General features: G+C 51.3%; 1 protein-coding gene across 2 annotated transcripts; it reads left to right on the top strand.

Annotated features, from left to right (window-relative positions):
* The first annotated feature begins 502 nt into the window (after positions 1–502).
* On the top strand, positions 503–19405 carry NIBAN3 (niban apoptosis regulator 3). Of its 2 annotated transcripts, XM_043467282.1 has the most exons (15): positions 510–1019; positions 2407–2537; positions 5642–5767; positions 6320–6434; positions 8332–8499; positions 9223–9338; positions 9421–9525; positions 9718–9880; positions 10496–10686; positions 12348–12506; positions 13772–13888; positions 13969–14076; positions 15030–15141; positions 16961–17044; positions 19081–19405. In XM_043467282.1, exons 1-15 carry the CDS (start codon positions 965–967, stop codon positions 19143–19145), a joined length of 1815 nt encoding a protein of 604 aa, XP_043323217.1. In that variant the 5' UTR covers positions 510–964; the 3' UTR covers positions 19146–19405. The 2 variants fall into 2 exon arrangements, with proteins under 2 accessions (XP_043323218.1, XP_043323217.1); XM_043467283.1 differs by lacking the exon at positions 16961–17044 and having other exon boundaries at positions 503–1019.
* The last annotated feature ends 501 nt before the right edge of the window (positions 19406–19906 follow it).

Below are 19906 nucleotides of genomic sequence, written 5' to 3' on the forward strand. Positions count from 1 at the left end.
TCTTTGGGGACTCTGCAACTGACATCATAGCTGTGCCATTGTCATCATGTGAGTTTTACCTCGTGGTCCAGAGTGGCTGCGTATGCTCCAGCCATCATGTCCATGTTGCATCCACTGGAATTTGATGCTCTCATCATCTGAAATCCTGTGAAAACCCCATCTGATCACATTCCAGTCTGAAATGTAGACCTTCCTTCCTGCCTGTCTTTCTGTCTTTCCTCTATCCCTCCCCTTCTTTCTTCCATTGCCAAACACTGAGGACTGCTTTGTGCCAGGCAGTGGAGAAACAGGTGAAGGGGTAAGGAGACCCAACTATTTCAGCACAATCCTCTGCTGTAGACAGGTAAAGCAGGATCTGAAGGGACATGTCCCACCTGTCTACAGCAGAACAGTGGCACCCCTAACATGGACCCCAGGACTGGAGGTGTCAGTGCAGTTCTGTCTTCCCAACCTGGGACTGGACTAGGCCTGAATCCTTTTGGGCCCCAGAATCACCCCGTGAGGGTACAGATGAGGGAATAGGTACATGATTTAGATGCCCTATCCCTGCCTTCTCCCCGCTTCCCTGGCCTCCCAATACTAACAGTTGCCCTCATGTGCTGCCAGATGTCTGCCCTTCATCCACCCTCCCAGTCCAGCGAGGTCTTTTTTCTCCACCCGCACCGTGGGGCAGCCCCTACAGAAACCACCAGTTCTGGGGAACTTGGCCCAGGGGAAGCGAGAGGACGCAGGTGCAGGGCGAGGAAGGCGGGGCAGGGGCAGGGCAGAGCGGGGAGCAGGTACCCCACGCGCACACACACCAGGGCTGTGCTCTGGCTTTGGATCCCAGGCAGCTGGTCTTGCAGCATTTGGGCCCCTCAGGTCACCTTGCTCCCAGGTGGCCCCTGAGCTGAGGAACCTGGGGCGTTGTGGGGAACAGAGGGGTGTTTACTTCACTCAGCGGAGCCCAGGAGCCGGCAGCAGGATGGGCGGGCGCCCCTCGAGCCCCCTGGACAAACAGCAGCAGCAGCACCTGAAAGGTGAGTGAGGTGGGAAGGAGCCCGATGCTGGCAGGTGGGATTTAGGGCTGGGTTGCCAGCTACACAGGATGTCCTGTTAATGTGAATTCTGGAAAAGCAATGAATACTTATTTTAGTATCAGTGTGTCTCAAATTTTGCATGAGGGCATATTTGTGCTGAAAAAAAGTATTCCTTAGTTACCTGAAATTCAAATTTAATTGGTGTCATGTACTTTTATTTGGTTCAATGTGGTAATCCTACTTGGGGAGTGGGTTCAGTTGTGAGGGGGGTGCATGGGGCCAGGAGGGAGGTGCCCCGAACCTGGCCAGACATGGAATGGTCCTCTCAGGCGGGCAGGGACCAATAGGCCCCTCTGTGTGGACCTCAGGGACTGAGTCACAGTTCTCCTCTTGAGACAAAGAAGGGCCAGTGTCCTTCACACTCCGTACCTACGGCTGAGCACGCACACTAGGGATATGGGGGGCTCACATAGACCAAGAAACAAGGTCAAGTTATCATTACATGCATGGATAAAATAAGCTACTCTGCAGAGTGTTGAAATTTTTTTCTGTAGTGGCTTAAGCAAGATATTTATTCTCTCTCCTATAGAGGGTTAGAATCCCTGAAGAAGGAAATGGCAATGCCTGGGAAATCCAGCAGCCTGGCGGGCTCCAGTCCACAGGATTGCAAAAGAGTTGAACGTGACTGACTGACTAAACAACCACGACATAGAGGGGAACAGTGGAAGGCAGGCTGATAAAAGACAACCCAACTTCTCCATCTCATGATTCTACCATGTGTGGCTTCTGTGCCTGAGGTCACCTCCTGACCCAGAATTGCTGCTCAAGCTCCAGTCATTACATCCACATTCCAGTCTGCTCGATGGATGTGTTGTAGACACAGTCAAGTGCACACATCTTAGAACAGCTTAAAGAGCTTTAACACTTGTGTAATCACCTCCTAGATCAGGCTACCAGGACACGTTCATCACCCCAGAAAGTTCCCTTGTGCTGGGTAAGGGGTTTAAAGATTTTGATAGTCTCCTCAGGTAAGGGGCACAAGGAAATTTTCAGATGCAATGATCTGTTCTTTACCTGTGATGATTTCACAGGCGTGTACATGTGTCAGACTCATTAACGTCGGTGATTTATACAATTAAGGTGTGTTGTACATCGGTTATAAATTAAGCCTGAGTCCCTCAACTCCCCTGCTGTGTCCCCACCAACCCCGCTGTGGATAAAAGCAGATAGTGGAGGGTTAAGGATGAATGGAATTGGAGCCTGTCTTTCAGGGAAGCTTTGGAGTGTGGGTAGGAATCCATAAGTAGCTTCTCTGCCTGTTTGGCCTCCACTCTGGCAGGTTGAGAGGACTTGACTCAGCCACCTCACCATCCTCTTGTCCCTGCAGGCCAGGTGGACACCCTGCTGAGGAACTTCTTGCCTTGCTACCGTGGGCAGCTGGCGGCCTCGGTCCTGCGGCAAATCTCCAGAGAGCTGGGCCCCCAGGAGCCAGCCAGATGCCAACTGCTGCGGAACAAAGTGGGTGCCACAAGGGGGGAGGGAGTGCAGAGCAGGCAAGGCTGGGAGGCTGTTGGTTTGAGGGGCCCTCTTCACATCCTTGCCCTTGCTGGAGCCATGACCTAGGCTGACTATTAATTCATTCTTGGAATGCAATAGTGACATTTGCAGCCACATGGATGAAGCCACTAGATGAAGCTAGACTTACAGAGTGAAGTAAATCAGAGAAGGAGAAATATCACATGACATCCCTTATATGTGGAATCTAAAAAGAAATGATACAAATGAACTTACAAACAGAAAGAGACTCATAGAGAAGGAACTTACGGTTGCCAGGGGGAAAGACGGGGGGAAGGGATAGTTGGGGAGCTTGGGATAACAGGTACACACTGCTTTATTTAAAATGGAAAACCAACAAGGGCCTGCTATACAACACAGGGAACTCTGCTCAATGTTATGTGGCAGACTGGATGGGAGAGGAGTTTGGGGGCAGAAAGGATACAAATAAGAAAAAAAAGATTCATCCTTTGAACAAACATTCACCAAGCATCAACTGCCTGCCACATCCCTGGTTGGGTGATGGGGTGCAGGGTGGTGTTAAGTTGCTTCAGTTATATCCGACTCTTTGCGACCCCATGGACTGTAGCCCACCAGGCCCCTCTGTCCATGGGATTCTCCAGGCAAGAATACTGGTGTAGGTTGCCATGCTCTCCTTTAGGCATCTTCCCAGCCCAGGGATTGAACCCACATCCCTTATGTCTCCTGCACCGGCAGGCAGGTTCTTCACCACTGGTGCCACCTGGGAAGGCCCACCAGGGATCCTGGGGACACAATAGGAACTGAGAGAGATTTCCCTCTGCCCTCTGGGGCTCACAGTCTAATTGGGAGAAACGACAGTTAGTTATCAAACTAACGTATCATGATGCAGGATAGCCCCTGATAGGTGCTACGAAGACAAAATGAAAGGTGGTGTTGAGGGTGGGAAGCTGGGCTGTAGGAAGGCCCTTCTGAGCTGAGATGTAAAGGCTGAGACAGAGCCAGAGCATTCTGGAGCCCACATCAGAAGGTCATTTTGGGAGAGGGCACAGCCAATACAGAAGCCCTGAAGTTGGAAACGGTGTGGCCTGGCTGAGTGTAGTTCCCAAAGGCACAGCATGCCCGGTGGACCCCCAGCCTTTTCACGTGCCATCCTCCCTACTCCATCCCATCCTTTGGCTGCCACTTCTTCCAAGAAGCCTTCCTTGATTACCATCACCCTTGCCTGAGCGGGGCCCCTCCTCTGGAACCCCCGTCCGTCTGCTTCTCCAGCGCAGCTCCAGGGTCACAGGTCTGCCTCCTCCACTTGTCTGCTTTGTAAGGACAGGGTTCAAGTCTTACTTCCCCTTCCCCCTCACTCCTTGTGCCCATGGGGTGCCTGCACCCAGTAGGTGCTCAGGAAGAGTGTGCCAACGGAACAGAAGAGCCTGGAGCTGCCCATTCTCAGCTCCAAACGTCTTCTGAGCTGGACGATGGCGCCCAGGATCTCCACGTGCCCTGCCCAGCTCACCCCATCTTCCCCAGCCTCAGAAGATGAGTCTTTGACCATTGAGGAAACCAAGGCGCAGAGAGGCGAAGTGGCCTGCCTGAGGTCACACTGCCAGCAGGAGGCAGAGGCGAGATTGGAACCCAGAGCCCACAGTCCTCATGACACGGGGTCATCTGTCCCAGCCAGGGCTCTGAGAGCTCCTCCTGGACACCTCATCTCCTGACTGTGTCTGCCCTGCGATCGGGGCTCCCTGGTCCTGTGGACGCAGACCCCACTCCCACCTGGGATGCCACCTGTCCCACTCGGGCACCTCGGGGCCTGGGTGTTGCCCCCACCTGCACCTTCCACCTGCCGGTCCCAGCCACCTGGCCAGGGCACAGCTGATGATATTGGGGTTCAAGCAGCATGGAGGAATTTCCTCTCGCTTCAGTTGGAACATTTTCTTTAACATTTATTTTTATCTATTTGCATTAGGTATATCATTTCCATAATAACATTTTAAGAATATTGCTGTGAAAAATATCAGACCTAGGAAAAGGGATAGAGAATCCTTTAACAAACATCTTAGTTCCCACTACTCTACCAAAGAATCAAAACATCACAAATGCTGGTCATTTAGTCATCAAATATTTACCAAGTGCCAACTATGCACCAGGCATCACGCTGGGGCTCAGTCGTGGGGCAACACAACTCAGGTGGACAGGTAGTGAGATGAGCAATAAAGAAAACGAAACAAGTTAATGTCCCATCCTGCCTGAGGGAGGGGTCTGTGGACAGAGGCCTGGACATTTGTCATAAACTTAAACCAACACCTGTTCCATGATCTAGCAATCCCACCCGTATCAGTTAGCTATGCTGCATAACAATACACTGCAAAATCACTCCTTCAAACAACACACATTTATCTTTAAAAAAATGTTTTAAAATTTATTTTTGGCTGTACTGGGTCTTTGTTGCAATGTGCAGGCTTTCTCTAGTTGCAGCAAGCAAGCAGAGGCTACTCTTCAGTTGCAATGCATGGGCTTCCCATTGCAGTGGCTTTTCTTGTTGCAGGGTGGAGGCTATAGGGTGTGCAGGCTCAGTAGTTGCAACTTATGGGTTCCAGAGCGTGTGGGCTCACAGTTGTGGTGCCCAGACTTAGATGCCCCATGGCATGGAACCTTCCCAGACCAGGGGTCAAACCCAGGTCCCCTGCGTTGGCAGGCGGATTCTTTACCCCTGGACCACCAGGGACATCCCAACATGCATTTATTGTCTCAGTTACGGTGGGTCAGGAATCTAGATGGGGCTTTGCTAGTTCCTTTCTTTCAGTTTCTCACAGGCTGCAACCAAGATATTGGTCAGGGCTGGGGTCTCATCTGAAGCTCAAATGGGGGGGATCCCCTTGCAAGTAAATTGGAGATAACAAAGGTGTCCGCTTCGATTTGTATTTGGAAGTGAATGCTGTGAGCATGTGTGATAAAGAATAAAACATCCCAACAGCAGCTCCCAAGCACCTTGTCCTTGGGGGCACCCAGGTTACAGCACGAGCTGTCCAGGGGATTTGGACACTGGGACACTGTCAGATGCTCCTGACATCTGCCTGCCCATCCTCCCACAGAAGCTACCCCGAGTCCGTGAGCACCGAGGGCCCCTGACCCAGCTGCGGGGTCACCCACCCCAGTGGCAGCCAACCTTCTGTGTTCTGCGTGGGGATGGCCGCTTGGAGTGGTTCAGCCACAGGGAGGTGAGTGAGTGGCTTACAGTCCATTTACCTCTCCATCCCACCCTCCCCAGTGTGGATTTGGGGTCCAGTTCCCGGCATAGCCCCCCTCCTTTCTTCAGTCATCCAATATGAATCAAGGTCATCTGTGTGCTTGGCCCCCAGATGGGCAACCATCTCCTGCTCTGCCAGGTGGGTAAACTGAGGCCCAGGCCAGCGTGGGGACTCACCTGTGGTCATCAGCAGAGTGAGGTTGAAACCATGCGAGGCCTTTGCATAATCCACTTGCATCCTGCTTCCCAGCTGGGGAATTCTTGTCTCCCTGGGACTCAGTTTTCACCTCTGTGAAATGGGATGGTGATGGTCTATGCCACATGGGGCTGTGAGGATTTGATGAGATAGTCCTCATATAGCACTTAGGACTGGCCTAACACACAGTGGGTACTGGGGGAAGGGATGGAGGCAGGGAGGTGGCTTAACCCCAGTTAACCCCAAATCTTCCCCTGATCCTACATTGGAATATAGAAGCCACCATTTAGACCTGTCCCAAGACAGTTCTTTGGATGCCCTTTGCAGGAATATGAAAATGGGAACCGTCCCCTGGGCTCCACAACCCTGACGGGGTACACAGTCCTGACTTCCCAACGTGAATATCTCCGCCTGTTGGATGCTCTCTGCCCGGACTCCTCAAGTAAGGCTCCTGGGGACCCCAAGAGCTGGTTTCTCTACTTTTGCACTGCTGACACTGGAGCCAGATCATTTTTTTGCAGTGAGGGCTGCCCTGGGCACCACGGGATGTTAAGTAGTATCCCTGGCCTCCACCCAGCAGATGCCAATAGCATGCTGCACCCCACATGTGACAACCGAATATAACTCCAGACATTGCCAAGTGTTCTTAGGGACAGCATTGCCTCTGGGTGAGCACTCTGTCTCTTGGAAGAGAAACACCCACTCTTGTCAGGGTGAAGGAGTTAGGTCACTAAACCAGAATCAAAGCAGCAAAGGCTAAAAATGATAAAAATCTGGTGTCAACAACATATGGAGAGATGGACAGTGGTGGACAGTAAAACTGTACAGACTTGTTAAGAATCTAATTGTTCAGTTTAGTGTTTCCAGTAGGGTTCTCCTTCCCTCCTTCCTGTCTTTACTCCCTCCCTCCATCCTCCTCCTCTTCCTGCCCCTCCAACCTCTCTTCCCCTCACCTCCCCCTCCTCCCCACTCCTCCTCCTTCTCTCTCTGAATAGGGTAAGGAGCACGTAAGTGGCTGGCATGCATCTGACTGAGGGCCTGCATCATTTCATTGACTTTGCCCAGGAGGCAGTCCCATCACTAATCACCCCATTTCGTAGAAGGGGACACTGTGGCTGAGGACTACCATACCATAAGAGACAGAGCCAGAATTACACCCTTTGCTTCACTGCAGAGCTATTCTGCTGCTTAATGATGCAAAGATGTAGCAACAAAAACCATATGCAGAAATGTTGATGATGTTGAAAACACAGGAGTTCACCCAAATACTCATCCTTTGGGGTTGATTAAATAAACTATGGCCTCACCCTTAGGAAGGAAATCTGTGCAGCCTCTGAAGGTATCCCAGACATACACAGGAGCCAAAAGGCCAGTTATATGTCAGAAAACTCCACCCTGTTAAAAAATGCATCCCATACAGCTTTGTGCAGATTTTAAAATCTGGGGTAATGTCCCCCAAACTGTTAACAGTTATTATCATTTCTGGAGGCTGCGATTAAAGGGATGCATGATGAGGAATGTCCACTTCTTTCTGCATTATTGTATTTTACTGCAGTGTGTATATATCACTCTGAAAATCTGAACAAAACACTTAAGGATTTATGAGATCCCAATTTAATTAATTTGGGGCTTCCCTGGTGTCTCTGTCTATAAAGAATTTGCCTGCAGTGCAAGAGACCACAGGCAGCCTAGGAGACCTGGGTTTGATCCCTGGGTAGGGAATATCCCCTAGAGAAGGAAATGGCAACCCACTCCAGTATTCTTGCCTGGAAAATTCCATGCACAGAGGAACCTGGTGGGCTACAGTCCATGGGGTCACAAGAGTCAGACACAATTTAGCAACTAAACCACCACTCATTTTTGTCCTCCCAACAGTTCTATGTCTTTGGTATCACTTTTTAGCCCATTTTACAGGTAAGAAAACTGAGGTTTGTTTTAGGGTGATGAAAATCTGTGCAAAGAGATAGAAAATGGTTTGGCCAGGTATGAATCTGGGCCTAGCTCCAGCTCCCTCCAGCAAGCAGGGCTCAGATCACATGCCAGTTCAGGCAGTTGTTGGTGGCTGCCCAGGCCGCCGTGTTGAGGAGAATGCTGAGACGGATTATTAATATCTGCCCTGGGCACACCTCCTCCTGGGACTGAGCTGAAATCGGGATCTTCTAAGCATTTCAGTATTCTTGCGAATATTCCATGGACAGAGGAGCCTGGAGGGCTACAGTCCATGGGGTTGCAAAGAGTTGGACATGACTTGAGCAACTGAGCTCACACACACACAAGTATTTCATGGTGAATGAAGGGGATGAATGAATGAAGACGTGAGCTTCTCTGTCTGCTTTCAGGAGACCATACGAAGGAAGAGCCTGATCCCCTCTTGGACAGGCCGGTTAGCTCCCCCCTGTTCCTGCAGCATCCCTTCCGCCAGCACCTCTGCTTCTCTGCAGCCACAGGGGAGGCGCAGCGTGCTTGGAGACTAGCCCTGCAAGGTGGCATCCGGCTTCGAGGCACAGGTGGGTCCTGGCAAAGGGCAGGCAGTGGTGGGGTGCAGAATCTGGGGTCAAATGGCTCTGCTCCTGCTGGCTGTGGAATCCTCTCCAAGCCTCGGTTTCCTTATCTATAAAATGGATCGTGGGGAAGGACAGAGGGGAAACAGGCAATAATGCATGGCCAGAGCTGTGATGAGGGCACAGGCCTGTGGGAGCTTAGCCTGGGGATCAGGGAGAGGAAGTCAAAGCTGGAGTCTCAAAAAGCTGAGGGACCAGCCAGGTCAAGAAGAGGAACAGAATTGACACATACAGTTGGGCAGGTTGTTGACTGAACAAATGTACCTAACTGGAGAGGCAATTGGAGACCGCCTCGGGACTGGGTGGTGACTGCCTGTAGGGGATGTCTTTTCCTAAATGGCATTGGCATTGACAGGCATTTAAGCCAACTGCAGGAGATAGTGGAGGACAGAGGAATCTGGCATGCTACAGTTCACAAGGTCACAAAGAATCAGACACGACTGAGCACCTGAACAACAAAACATAAAGCTCGCTTATGGGCTGATGATGGTCTTAGGGAGGTGTGCTTCCTGCGGAGGGCAATTCTTTGTGCAAAGGTCTGGAAGTGGCTGACCTAGCTGTTTGAACCTGGCGAGGAGGTGGAGGGCTTCCTCCTGAAGTGATGGGGAGCCAGGCAGCCTGAGGAGAGCAGGGGAGGGATGGGTGGACACTTAGGAGTCCCCCCCTCAGTCCTGCAGCGAAGTCAAGCGCCGGCAGCCCGTGCCTTCCTAGATGCCATACGGCTCTACCGGCAACAACACGGCCAATTTGGCAACGATGACGTGACCCTGGGCTCCGACGCTGAGGTCAGTGCCACACCAGGACGCACCTGGGACCCCCAGGACCCCTCTCGGCCCACTGAAGCACCCATGGTCACCTCTCCTGCAGGTGCTGACCTCGGTACTGATGCGGGAGCTGCTGCCAGCGCTGCGAGCCCAGACCCTGCCCGGCCTGCGAGGAGCAGGCCGCGCCCGGGCCTGGGCCTGGACCAAGGTAGACACAGGGTCGAAGAGGTGGAGTAGGGACGCTCGGGAGGCCAGGAGGGGGCAGGAGTCGGACTTGAGTGCCCAGTTTCTCTGCGCGTCTGTCTGTGCCTGTCTGTCCCTCCGTCCCTCTCATCCCCGCCCGTCTTGGCGGTCTACCGCGCCCCTGACTCTTGTGGGGTCCCCTCGCTGGTCTGAGCAGCTCCTGGATGCCGTCCACGCTGCAGTCCTGGCAGGGGCCTCCGCGGGGCTCCGCGCCTTCCAGCCCGAAAAGGACGAGCTGCTCGCGGCCCTGGAGAAGACAATCCGCCCAGACATGGATCAGATGCTGCGGCTGAGGGCGCGCGTGGCTGCAAGGCTGAAGGGTGCGGTTCGGGGGCGTGGTCTAGAGGGGCGGGGCTTGGGTGGGAGGGGCGGGGCTGGGAGCCCTAGAGAAAGAAGGGGAACTGGTTGGGTGTAAGGGGTAGGGGCCGATAGTCTGGAACCCGAAGACCTAGCAGGGGCAGGGCCAGAAAAGGAAAGGCCGGGCCGAAGTGGGAGAATGGACGTGGTTTTGAGGTTTAGGATGAGGGTGGGGCGAGACAAGGGCCGAGTCAAGAGGAAGGGCGGGGCCACGGGAAGGGGAAGAGCCAGGGATGCAGAGGGTGAGACTCCAGACCCACTCGGTGGGGAGAGGGGCCGAAGCGTTGGCAGTAGCGGGTCTGACCCGGGTTGGGGGTTGTCCGGTCAGACAGCGGAGATGGCAAAGAGAACTGGGTTGGAATCCGGACTCAGCCTCCCAGTATGCGACTTTTGAGCTGGTCTTCATCGCACTTGAAGCCTCAGTTTTCTGATTTGTAAAATCGGGTAGAGGAGGATGCTCAGAGACTGCGCTCCCATCTTCCTAACACTGTTGAGCAAATAGTCGCACAGCTACCCCCTTCCCTCTCCCATTTGCTGAGCACCTAGAGGAGATCCAGGCCAGTGTCTTCCACTCGCAGCCGAGGTCCAGAGCCCCCTGGAGTCGTGCCTGCGCGGGAAGGTGGATGCACAGCTGCCCCGGATCACGCAGACGCTGCTGAGCACTGTGGAAGCCGAACTCGCGGCGGTGCGGACCCTCCTAACCCAGGGCATGGACCGCCTGTTCCGCCTCCTGCGTGGGAGCTCCTCCAGCACCCAGCTGCGGAAGGAGGTGAGCTCCAGGGGCTCTGGGTTCATCGGGCCTATGGGCAGTGTCTTAACTTTATGGAAGAGTCACGTGAACCTTGCATCTTTCTTGTTTGAAAATCATCTTTTGAAAATCTCCGAACTTTCACTTTCTTCTAGGCTGCATTTTACTTAGGGTGGGCCACGATGGGCGGGGAGGAGTAAGAGGACAAGATTAGCGATTTAGTAACATTGATCTGGAGTCACCTTACCTGAAAACTCTTCCTCTTCCCATTCACTTGTTTGGCCACAGCCCACCCCATCTCCTGAGACAGAATTCTGCTCTATGCAGGTCAGCTCAGTTCTTCTGATATGAAATGAGAGCGTACTATATGCTAAGAAACATTCAACTCATTAAGTGTCTGTTGACCTTTAAAATGAAAAAGCCAGTTATTTTACCAACAAAACACTTTAGGGAGAGAGAGACAGCCCCCACATTGCAATTTGGGACATGCAAGCTAGGGCAAAACCATAGGCAAGTCTAACAAAGGGGAGGAACATTATAGAGAAAAAGGAGGAAGTTGGGAGGGGTGACTTTGAAGGAAAGCAGTAGTTCAGGATGGTGACACTTTCTCATTGGCTGAGTGGTGGTAGTTTCTCACTGGTTGAGGCTGTTGCTGGGTAAGGAGAAAATCTTCCTCCTGTGGGAGTGGTAAAGCAGTAATTTTCTTTTCCCTGTTTGGAGTCTGCAGAGGGCAAGGAGTGGCAGTGCATGAGAGCTCTCCCTTTAGGGTTTAATGGCTTCATTTTATTTATTTATTTGGCCCAGCCACTCGACTTGTGGGATCTCAGTTTCCTAACCAGGGACTGAACCTGGGCCGTGGCAGTGAAAGTGCCAAATCCCAACCACCAGACTGCCAGGGAACTCCCACGACTTCATTTTAAGTGAGGTTTCCAGTACTCTTGACTGGAGAATCCCATTGACAGAGGAGCCTGGTGGGCTACAGTCCATAGGGTCTCAAAGAGTCAGACACAACTGAGTGACTAACACTAACGCTCCCTTTAGTAATCTTCACACCTCCGTTTCATAATCACCTCCTCCAGAAATTTTCCTGGCCCTTTCTGCAGCTGCAGCTGCTTATGCTTCCCTCCTCATATGAGCATTTACGCACCACTGTAGTTGTTTGTTTAAACTCTTGTCTCCTCCAACTTTTGCGTGAGCAATTTGAGGGAAAATACCACTTTGGATTATTCCACTTCTGCAGCCTCAGGATCCAGCACAAAGAGAACATCAGGTGATGGCATTGGTGGAACGAGGGCTGGGCATGCCCATTTCCCCTCAGTCTCGCCATCACCACATTATCATTTTTTTCTTTTTTTTAAATTTTATTTATTTATTTTTTCATCTATTTTTATTAGGTGGAGGCTAATTACTTTACAATATTGTAATGGTTTTTGCCATACATTGACATGAATCGGCCATGGATTTACATGTGTTCCCCTCATTTTTTTCAAGTTTCACCATTTTGTGTCCATCACACCATACCTCACCTTTATTGTGGGTTTTTGTTTTTTTTTTTTTTTGGTGACAACTGAGTTTGGATGTGTTTCCAGTTGTGTTTCTCCTTCAATGAATGGGCTCTGTGGCCCTTGGCCCTGCTTTTCCACTGGTGGTGTTTTTCTCACCGGACTCTCATTGGAATGCAGGTGTACTCATTTGGGGAGATGCCATGGGACCCAGAGCTGATGCAGATTTGCTACCGAGAGGCCAAGAGGAGCCGGGGGCAGCTGGGGCAGCTGGCAGCACCGTTTGGCTTCTTTGGAACACAGAGCCTAGTGTTTGGGGCCCAGGATCTCGCGCAGCAGGTAAGGGTTGGTGGGAGGCTGGGAGGAGACGAGGCAAGGATGGCAGCCCCTACCTAACAGGCGCTACGTGTGTGCTGAGGAGACCACAATGACCCAGACAGACCTGAGCCTCCCTGGCTGGGCTCCCAGTGTCACGCAGACATGAACTCATGAGCAGGCAGTAACCACATCTGATGGACAGGGCTGTGATGGGGACACCCGAGGTGCTATGAGAACCCTGAGGGGACACCTGATCCATCTCCAGGGTGGGGAGATTTTCCAGGAGGAGAGGACTGCCAGGCTGGGGCAGCCACGGGAGGAATGGGAACAGGGTATGTCCTGGGTATAATGAACAGTGTGGCGAAGCCCTGGGAGGTGAGAGAGCTTGTCCACCTTTGGGAAAGTAAAGAAATTTAGAGACATTGGGTTGTAGATTTCAAGAGCGGGCAATGATGTGAGAGGTATGATGGAGAGGTGGGGAGGAAGATGAATCAGGGCCTTGAGTAATGGGGCTGCAGGGGCTGGGTTCTTTTCAAGGGCAATGGGAACTACAGCCAGTGCGTGAGCAGGAGAGGGGCATGAGCAAATTCAAAGGTTTTTAGAAAGCCCTGCCTGCCATGGGGAGCAGTGGCTGTTGGTGGCAGGAATGGAAGCAAGGAGGTCTGAACCAGAGCAGGTTGGTGGAGAGAAGCCAGGGGTTTTGAAGGCCAAGGGGATGGGACCTGCTAATGGACATGGTGAGGGAGAGAGACAGAGCTTGAGAAGACCCAGTACTGCCTGGCCCGGTTGTTCGGTCTGCGTACTGCACAAGAGAGCTCAGTCATGGAGCCTGGACCCTGGACAACTCTCTGCTCCCCATGCTGGGCCTCCTGGCACTGACTGGATGAGGCCCAGGTCCTGAGAGGAAGAGAGTGCTATATTTGTCTTTTTTAAATTGTATTTATAAATATTTATTTATTTGGCTGTTCCCAATCTTAGTTGTGGACATAGGATCCTTAGTTGCAGCACATGGGAATCTTCAGTTGTGCCATGCAAACTCTTACTTGCATCATGTGAGACCTAGTTCCCTGATCAGGGATCAAACCAGGCCTCCTCATGGGAGCTCATGTCTTAGCCACTGAATCACCAAGGAAGTCTCAAGGGTACTGCATCTTGGGACAAGAAGGAGCCTGGGGGTAGGTAGCTGGTCAGGGCAGGCTGGATACTGAGAAGGGTTCAACTGAGCAGGCGCAGGGCCCAGAAAGAGCATCGATTTCCAAGGCTCATCTCAGCATCTCCTCCCACAGCTCATGGCTGACGCCGTGACCACCTTCCTACAGCTGGCTGACCAGTGTCTGACCACGACTCTGGACTGTGACCAGGCCACCCAGCAGCTGGAGAAAGTCAGGGGGCGCGTGCTGAAGGTGAGGTCTGCGAGGAGGGCGTGGCAATGGGCCTGACTGTTCAGGTGGCTGGGGGACCAGCTGCTGTGTGTGTCATGCAGAAATTCCAGTCGGATAGCAGCTCGGCGCGGAGCAGGTTCATCCACAGCTGGCTGCTCTGCATCTTCTTGCCCTTCGTGTTGAGCCAGCTGGAGCCGAGCTGCAAAGCGGTGAGCTGATGGGGGACAGGCCCTACAGAACAACCAAGCATCATAGAGCCACCTTGATGCATAAAGACTTTTGTCCCCTGAGCCCCGAGGCTGGGGCTCTTCTGGGCTCCCATAATGTCCTCTGCTTCTCCCATGACAGTGCTCGATGTCTGCCATTTGAGAGCTGGCATGGGGACCCATGTATCACATGTCAGCAGGTGATAGAGGCTTCAGAGAAAGGAGGAAGCAGGGAGGACTGTGTGTGTGGGGAGGGTTCTGAGTGGTTAGGGAGGCTGTCTTTGGGAAGATGATGCTTAAGAAGCAGTGAACCAAAGGCATGAGCCATACTCAGGGGAAGGGTGTTCTTTGCCACGTGCATAGGTCCTGAGGTAGATCCGTTTCTGGTATGTCGGAAAACTGAGAAGGCGAGTGTGGCTGGAGCTTGGCAAGCAAGGAGGTAGGAGGTAGACAAGGGAAGAGGTCCCAGGCACCTGCCTACACACGGCTTAGGGGTGCTGGAAAGTGGTCTGCAGCAGGGGTCAGGCAGGCGGTGGCTGTGAGGGGACCCAGCAGGAACACCTATACTGTTCCCACTGAGCTGTGATGTGCTTTATTTCACCAATCCCCACAACAACCAAGGGGATAATGAGTCAAGGAGTCCATTTTAAAGATAAGGAGACTGAGGCCCAGATTTCCCTGGCTAATCAATGGACATGAGTTTGAGTAAACTCTGGGAGTTGATGATGGACAGGGAAGCCTGGCGTGCTGCAGTCCATGGGGTCGCAAAGAGTCAGACACGACTGAGCAACTGAACTGAACTGAATCAGTGACAAAGCTGGGGAAGGAGCCCATTTTAAAGATGAGGAGACTGAGGCCCAGATTTCCCTGGCTAATCAGTGACAAAGCTGGGGCTGGAACCCATGTCACGCACAGCCCACTCCTCTAGCTCAGCCCCTCACCTGCTTCGGTTCCAGGAGCTGCTTAAGTTTGAAGGGGAAGTCCTTGCTGTGGGCAGCCCTGCCCTGACTATCGAGGGGATTTACGAGGATGTTGTCCGGGGGTTCCTGCTCCAGAGGATCAATCGAGGTGAGCCCCGCCCCCTACAGCTCAGGGGAGCCTGGTGACTCTTTGCTGTGTCTACTGAGCCCTACTAGAGTCCCCATTGCTCTCACTTCCTGTGAACACTAGCCTTTTGACTCAGAGCCAGGACTGGGAAAGAAGGTATCTGGGGTGGGAGAGCCTAGAGGAACAGTGATGGAAGTTCCCTGAAGGAGGGGGCACTGGAGTGGGGCTGAGGGATGTGTAGGAGTTCTGAGGCTGAAAGGAGGGTGGGAAAATGTAAAAACTAGGGATACATATTTACATTTATTCACTCACTGACCTCTTCCTGTTTTATTCTGAGCTGGCATTGAGGCCCCAAGTGTACCTGGACTTGGGAGTAGGCCTCTCAGGATTTCCGGGGCTGGGAAGAGGCTCCTGAACGGTCTCTTCTCCCTCCAGCCTTGTCCCTTCCTTCTTGACCCAATGCCTGTGACTGCTGAGACATGTGTACTCACAGGGTGATGAGCAATGTGTCATGGTCATTCAGGGAATGCCACAGTTGACACGGAAGGAGAGGAGGCTGGAGGCTGCCAGGGAAGATGTGCAGGGCCTTGCATGACAGGCAGAGGCGTTTAGACATCTTGTGGCAGGCAACAGGAGCCATGGAGAGTGTGTGAGCAGAGGGCCACAGAGGCCAGACTGGAAGCTAGAGAGGAGGCTGAGGATCCAGTCCTGGGAGCAAACGATGGACTTGAGCAGGGGCAGAAACCAAGGGGACAGAGCCCAGGCATGAGGAAGAGGCAGAAATCAGAGGCTGCTGTTGGCCTTGGGTGTTTCTGGGTGCATGGGAGGGACCACAACCCTGGAAATGGTGTGGATAGACTGGAGAGGCGTCCCAAAGGGCCTGGATTTGAAGGACACAAAGAGGAAGAAAGGGGACTTCCCTGGCAGTCCAGTGGTTAAGAATCTGCCTGCCAGTGCAGGGACACAGGTTTGATCCCCGGTCTGGGAACTAAGATCCCATATGCCTCAGGGCAGCTAAGCCCATGCACTGCAACTGCTGAAGCCCGTGTGCCCTAGAGCCTGTGCTCTGCAACAAGAGAAGCCACTGCAGTGAGAAGCCTGAGCACTGCAACCGGGGAGGAGCCCCCACCCGCTGCAACTCGAGAAAAGCCCACACAGCAACAAAGACCCAGTGCAGCCGAAAATTTAAAAAAAGATAAATAAAACTCAATGCATATATATGTATATGTATTTAAAAAAAAAAAAAGAGTAAGAAGGGATGCAGAAAGAGCAGTCAGAGTTAGCAAAATTCTGGGAGCCAGGAAGTAAGGGTGAGAAGAAACTCAGAGAATCTCAGAGGAGAAACTCAGAGATAGCAAAGTTATGGGAGCCAGGAAGTAAGGGTAAGAAGTTTCCTTGTTCTGTGCATGGCCAAACAAAAAGAACCCGGTTATCTTAGAATAGGGGACATTTTAAATGGAAAAAGGCTATCCTGTGGAAACAATTTTTTAGAAAACAAGTTTCTATTCCTAGAGGCTTTACAGGTCATGTGGGTGGGGTATGGTGGGTAGTTGGGGGCGGGGTTTCCATCCTGAATTGATTTGTGATGTCTGTTTGAAGTGCTGTGCTGGAAGGTAGAGTAGGTCGCATTAAGGCTCAGTGAAGGTGTGAAGATTGGCTAGCAATGTCTCCCATGGGTACAGATGTGGACATAGGTTGGTATGAGCCATTCCTTTAGGGTTCCTGGTTGAGATACATCCCCCATCCTTTGCCCTCTTGTGGCCTCTCTGGGAAAATTCATGGAAGCCCTGGGATTACAGGGTTTGTCCGCATGGGCCCAGGGGTTTCTGTTTTATTTTAGAATTGAAAAAGGCCCTTGGGGCCAGAAACATGTCCTGCATTCTGGATGACTGCTCAGAGGAGCCATGGGACCAGGCAGAAGCAGGTGAGGCCCTCAGAGGCTCTTGGCCCATGCCAGTGAATTGATGGGGGTCAGGCAGGGGGGGTCTCCAGGGGGGTTGTGAGTGTGGGTTCTTGGATGGAGCAGCGTGCACCTTGTCTGCTGACTTGGCCAGGTTGTCCAGGCTCATAGTGAACTAGGGCAATGGGAAGCCACAGAGTGTACCTGAGTGATAGAGGTATCCTCTGACATGCATGTGAATTTGTGTCCCACTTCTTCTTGTCAGGACTCTACAGGGCCTCTCCCAGCAGCTACTGGTTCCCAACACTGGTGAGGAAGATGGTGGTGGTGGGAGTTTTGAGTTCACCTTGAACAATGCAAGGAACTGATTTCAGGGCCGGGGTAGCCTGGCCTCCTACTATAGGACCCTACGGCAAGCTCCTTGTTGGAATAGTAAATGTGTGTAGGGCTGCGGCTGTCACTGCTGGTGGTGCGGGGATCCTGAACTCCAGCCCTAAGATGGAAATGTTTTATGGAGAATTCCCTGAAATGGGACAGAAAATAGCTGGTCTAACTGGAAGCAGACCAATGGGCAAGATGTTTATAATCTGGGTGCTCAGAACCCAGGGTGGATGTAGGGATTCTGGAGTGGCTCACAGCTCCTCAACTTCCTTGGGTATCACTGTTTAGAGAGCTTTGTGAATCCACCCAGCTACGTGGCTCCCACATTCTTTACCCACAGAAACTCTGAGATAATAAATGTAGTTTTCAGTGGCTAATTTTTGGGTCCTTTGTTATGTGGCAGTAGCTAACTAATACACATCCCAGCTGATCTGGGACAGCATCTCAGAGTCAATCGGGTTTCTCAGGTAGCTCAGTGGGTAAAGAATCTGCCTGCAATGCAGGAGATGCAGGAGATATGGGTTCAATCCCTGGGTCAGGAAGATCCTCTGGAGGAGCGCATGGCAACTCACTCCAGTATTCATGCCTGGGAAATCCCATGGACAGAGAAGCTTGACAGGCTGTAGTCTGTAGGATTGCAAAGAGTTGGACATGACTGAAGTGACTGAGCTCATGGTAATTTTTCAACAGATTTAAATGTCTACTCGTGGAATTTCTGAGTCAAAACATATATACCATTTCAAGGCTTATCATATGACCCCCACACCTTCACCCACTCCTCTCCGGAAAGGCTGTGCCTTTTAATGAACTCAGAGTCAATTGCTGCAGATAAACTGATGAATATTCACACTCACTGGGGTGAATGAAGATTAGACAATTTTTAAATGATTAAAATTATCCTGAAATTTCAGATTATTTGGGAATTTGCAACTAGGATGAGGGATTGTGGATGGGCTTCTTAACCTATTATTCAGTTGCTCAGTCATGACTGATTCTTTGTGACCCCATGGACTGCATCACGCCAGGCTTTCTTGTCCTTCACCATCTCCCAGAGCTTGCTCAAACTCATGTCCATTGAGTCAGTGATGCCATCCAACCATCTCGTCCTCTGTTGTCCCCTTCTCCTCCTGCCTTCAACCTTTCCCAGCATCAATTTAACCAGAATCTAATTGATGATGGGGTTTTGCTTCTAGTCTTTTGCACTGATAGCTAATGCCACTGTGAATGACCTTTCATGTACTTTTCATGCAAGTGGGTAAATCCCCCAAGGTGAAATCTCAGGGTTTAGAGCACGTATGTTTGTCATTTCAGTAGCAGTTTCCAGAGTGCTGTCCATCAGAGTGGTCCCACCTGGTACCCCCTCACCTGGAGGTGGACTATTTCCCCACAGGTTGTCAGCTGACTTGGGATTTCTCAGATCTTCTGGGTGAAAAATGTCTCAGCATCATTTTAATGAACATATCTTATTGGGAACGAGGTGGAGAGTCTTTTCATGTGTTTAGGAGCCTCTCTGTGAAATTCTGTTTCTCTTGGTGGCCCATGTACATATCATCTGGGTGCTTTTACATTTCTATTAAGCTTTTCTCACTAAGCTTCCATTTCCTAGGTATTTATTATACTCCAGGCACTTGATATGTCCAAATGTTTTGGCATCATTACGATACTTTTCCATTTTACAGATGTAGAAACTGAGGCTCGGAGAGGGATTTGCTCCAGGCAACCAGGCCCCAGCACCGAGGTCTAGCCACTATGCCCATTGCCTCCTCCGGGGACACTCCAGCGCTGAAGCTCTGCCCACACTTACCGTCATTCTCAACAGATAAATGTCTACTTGTGGAATTTCGGAGTCAAATATATGTACCATTTCAAGTCTTACTATGACCCCTACACCTCCAGAAAGGCTGTGCCTTTTATTAACACTTCCACCAACAGTATTTGTGCATATTCTCCTTTCCAAACACTGGGAATTTTCATAAAAGAAAGACTGCCAATCTGATAGACACACACAGATTGCATTGTTTTAATTTCTTTGATGACTACATGCATGCATGCTAAGTCACTCAGTTGTGTCTGACTCTTTCTGACCCTTTGGCCTGTAGCCCATCAGGCTCTTCTGTCCATGGGATTCTCCAGGTAGGAATCCTGGAGTGGGTTGCCATTTCCTTCTCCAGGGGATCCTCCCGACCCAGGGATGGAACCCTCATCTCTTATGTCTCCTGCAGTGGGAGAGGGGTTCTTTACCACTAGCATCACCTAAAAATATCTCTATGGACCATTTATATGTTCGTGTGTTTTTATGTTTTGCTTTGTTTTAGTGAGTTGCCTTTTCAGAGCTTTTACCTACTTTTCTCTTCAGGAGAGTTTATCTTTTTCTTATTGATCTCTAATAACTCTTTATATATTAAGGATATTAACAGTTTTGTGATACAAGCTACAGATTTTTTTCCCCCTCAGCTTGCTGTGTGCCTTTGGGATTGTTTACTTGCTCCAAATCTTAACTTAGTA

This window comes from Cervus canadensis, chromosome 4 (genome assembly GCF_019320065.1).
Source record: "Cervus canadensis isolate Bull #8, Minnesota chromosome 4, ASM1932006v1, whole genome shotgun sequence".
In the NCBI taxonomy this organism is placed as follows: Eukaryota; Metazoa; Chordata; class Mammalia; order Artiodactyla; family Cervidae; genus Cervus; species Cervus canadensis.